The sequence below is a fragment of the Etheostoma cragini genome, chromosome 24, assembly GCF_013103735.1.
Source record: "Etheostoma cragini isolate CJK2018 chromosome 24, CSU_Ecrag_1.0, whole genome shotgun sequence".
In the NCBI taxonomy this organism is placed as follows: Eukaryota; Metazoa; Chordata; class Actinopteri; order Perciformes; family Percidae; genus Etheostoma; species Etheostoma cragini.
Window position 1 is genome coordinate 8276337 of NC_048430.1, and position 3730 is coordinate 8280066.

At 45.4% G+C, this 3730-nt stretch overlaps 1 protein-coding gene across 1 annotated transcript in view; it reads left to right on the forward strand.

Annotated features, from left to right (window-relative positions):
* LOC117939400 (Krueppel-like factor 7) overlaps positions 1-2883 on the forward strand; it is a 33021-nt gene extending 30138 nt beyond the window's left edge. The window contains exon 4 of the mRNA XM_034864740.1: positions 1637-2883. Within this exon, the coding sequence (XP_034720631.1) occupies positions 1637-1688 (52 nt within the window). The 3' untranslated portion in view covers positions 1689-2883. The remainder of the gene's footprint in view (positions 1-1636) is intronic.
* The last annotated feature ends 847 nt before the right edge of the window (positions 2884-3730 follow it).

Below are 3730 nucleotides of genomic sequence, written 5' to 3' on the forward strand. Positions count from 1 at the left end.
GCAAATCTTTAATTTGGGCCCACCTCTGTCATGTGTCACAAGGCACCCAACCCCTCCAGCCCAACACACACACACACACACACACACATTCACATGCACCCTGCTGAGATGAAGAAAGAGGGGAAACAGGGGAGACAGAGAAGACGGGGTGGAAGATTGAGGATGGGTGGGAGTGGGGAGCGGAGGGGAGGAAGAGGCAGACCCACGGTGTGCCAGCTGGTGTCGTGCCCCCGAGTCGTGACTCATACTTTACCATCTGTCTCACCGAGTGCACACACAAACACACACACACACACACTCACGTGGTGACACACACACAAAACACCCCTGCGCGTCTCCTGAGCCCTCCATTAATCTCTCATGTGTTTGTTAGCGTGCACACACTCGTGTAAGCGGAGCAGTGATAGGCACACCCAGATCCACATGCAGGTGTGACAGTAAGACAGATGACTGGTGGCTCATCACTGTGTACCTCCCCTTCTTGGCCAAACACTGATTCATCTAGACATCTCAGACAGTTGCCTCAGTCTCAGTGGAAAGAGTCAATCTGAAATTGGTGTCAAAATCAAATTCAACAGTTGCAGAGCTGTTAAAGGGAGTCTGACTATTTAAAGTGCTTTTTAGTTTACCAGAGTGGATTATTTTATTTGAGTAATGATTATCGGATTTCGTAAGGACTACTAACAAATCAAATGTCAAAAATGTCAATTCAAGCCTCATTTTACGAATTTGGTTGGCCTGATGTAGTTTTTCAGTTTGGCATTGACAACCAGACTTTCTGCACTGACTTTCAGCTCCAACACATATTTCCTGGCCTTCTATCAGAAAATTTGGAAAAACATCCAGAAAATCGAGCAACTTTTGGAGCAATTGTGCAGTGTCTTGTTTCTCTTTTTCCTCTAAAACAAGTCTCCACCACAAATATTTCTTAACACACTATTCACCAGAACATGCAGCTCCCAAATACCCTAAAAGAAAGCAAGACTTTCCTTTTGAAAAGAACTCCTCTGGGGAATAGAGCTGTGGTATTAGTTCAGCAAGCATGCAACAGAAATGCTGTTGATCTAGTAGGAGGGATAGAAAAAATAGGTCTGCCTCTTTCTGTAAGCATGCATGGAATACACAAAACACCTGCTTAAAGCATACTTTTTGTCAGTTAGTGGCAATCATGTTGAGATATATTCAACCATTTTTTTAAAGCTTTGTGAAAACAAATAGGCCTGTGCACCTCCAGTGCAATTACATTTTCTTAAAAAGCTGTACCGCTATGCCAATGCAATTCTGCAAGCCTGGGAGGCTTCAATTCATCTAACTTAGCTAACATTTTACAGCACATGTTTTGCGTGCTGTTTTTTTTTTTTTTTCCTTCATTTTTTCTCTCCCTGCCCCCTCCACGCTGTTCAACAGATCCATCTGCAGGCTCTCTAGTTATTCATGGCACAGCTGAAGTCATTAGGAGTGCCGCTGAAAATGCTGATTATGAATTAGTTACACATATACTAATTGCGTGTGCATTAGTGGATCAGCGCTCACTAGCTAACAGCAACATTTAGCTCAGTTGACAAAATAAACTTCTTCCCCCTGCATTGGTAACAGCCTAACAAGCTGTTCTCTGTTTCCCTCTCTTTGGTTGCAGGTGTTTCTCGCGGTCGGATCACTTGGCGCTACACATGAAGAGGCACATCTGAGGATTTTGAGAGAGGTCAGCGGGAGTGGAAGAGAGGCGAAGGGGATGGAGGCGGAGTGGAAGAAGGAGATTGAGCATCATCTGCAGAAAAATAACACCAAGGTTGTTAGAGACAGCTAGCGTGGATGGACTCCGAAAACACCAGATTTGGCCAGTCTCTACTGGAGGGTGGGGCATCGCACAGGGACGCTGACAACAGACAGAAACACAGACAGGCAGACAGACAGACGGATCCTCAGTGGCTCTGTCAATCTGCGCTCAACCAGTTGGTCCATGATTCCACAGTGACACGTCGTCAACTCACAAATGTCTCCCAATGTTGTCGCGTGGACGTCACAGATGCTCCATCCCACCCTTCGTATGTGTCCCAGAGGGGATGTCACGCAATGAATGGTGGACCACGTGCCTGTAGTTGGCAGCTCTTTGTTGTAGTCATCCTTGCGGTCTTTGCAATCGTCCCTCGGTGAAACGCTTCCAAAATGTCAGCCCTGTTCACGCAGCAGTGCGCCACGTACCAGCGAGCTCACCAACACCAAACTGGACCAGTTGTACAGTAATTTCAGTGCGCTGACAGCAGAACCGCTGTTTGTATATTTGAGATTTCCTCTTCTTAGAATGAACCTTGAGCTGAGGAGGACAGTTCATTTCCAGCAGTAGCCAAACAGCATCCTCTCACAGGGTAAGCAAGCAAAAAAGCTTGCTTTCTCTCCTTCAAACCTGCCACAGCCTTTACAAATCGCCAAAGGGTTTATTATCTTAAACAGTATACAGGACAGATAATAATTTGTCAGTTTTTCATCTGACCTCTGTCACATCTGCCAACTGGATCCATTTATAAATCCTTCCGGTTCGATGGAGTCGGAGCACTTGTTTGAACGGAGTGTTAGATTGGATTTCTCAAAGACTTGAGGATGGGAGTGTGTTGCACTGATGTGCTGTAAAGACTGATTGAGGTCATCGAGAGGACTGGCTTGCTTTATGAACATCATTCATTGAGGGTTACTTCTGGATGAGGCTAACTAATCTACTCTGGGAAAGACTGTTCATCTCCTACAATGTCAACTAAAAGCGAGCGTCTGGAGAGATGCTCGATGGCTCCTAAGAGGGTTTTTTCTATCCTGACCAGGATCTTGGCTCCTATGAGTCGTTGTCAGGAACTGTCGCACAATTGACTCTTTGCAAACATTTTGTAAAAAGAAAAATGCCCCAATGTCTTGAACTGGGAGACAATTCGGGACTCACCATACGTTGGCTTCCACATGCCGTCGAGGTGCGGACAGCCACGTGCACAAGTTGAAGCAGCTAGCCGACTGCATTAGCACACCGAAAGCAAACAAAATCACTATGTATGATAACGGCTACATTGTTTCCCAGAAAAGATTCTCCTATTTGTTCTAAACAGACAATTGAAAAGACCATTTTGAAGAATACGGTGGAAATGGATGCAGCCAAAAAACTGTAGATGCCTGAAATGATCTCTTTGGCCTTTGAGAGTGATGGGCACCTAACTAGCAACAGGAGGGGTTTTGTCCTGTTCACGCCACCCATACAGAACAATTCCAGAGCATTCAACAGTTCTCCTAATCAGGCCCTATGCATATCCAAGAACATTCCTGCTGACTTCCTGACCATGCATGTATGTCTGAATACAGACTGCTGGACACAGAAGAACTTGCAGAAAGACAAAACTTCAATCAATTGGGTGGCTCTTCTAAGAGCAAATCAATATGAATGTATCTGTTGTAAGTCTGTACATGTTGCTAGGCCCATGAAAACACTTGGTTGGTAAGATCATACCAGACGCCAATTGTGTTGATACGGTAGTTTCTCTTTTTTGCTTTAGAAATTAATGGTCGGACTTGGAATAACTAGCTAGCCACGGCTGGTAGCTTTTAACATTTCATTGGTCGTGCTGGACCAGCAGTGGGTCACAAGTGCAGATTCCCAGTGGGTGGCTGGAGTGGGTTAGGGGAGGAACCGATCTGCCCAGTCAGTGAATGATAACTGCCCCATCAGCTCATGAAACTGCAGAGGAGTGAAACT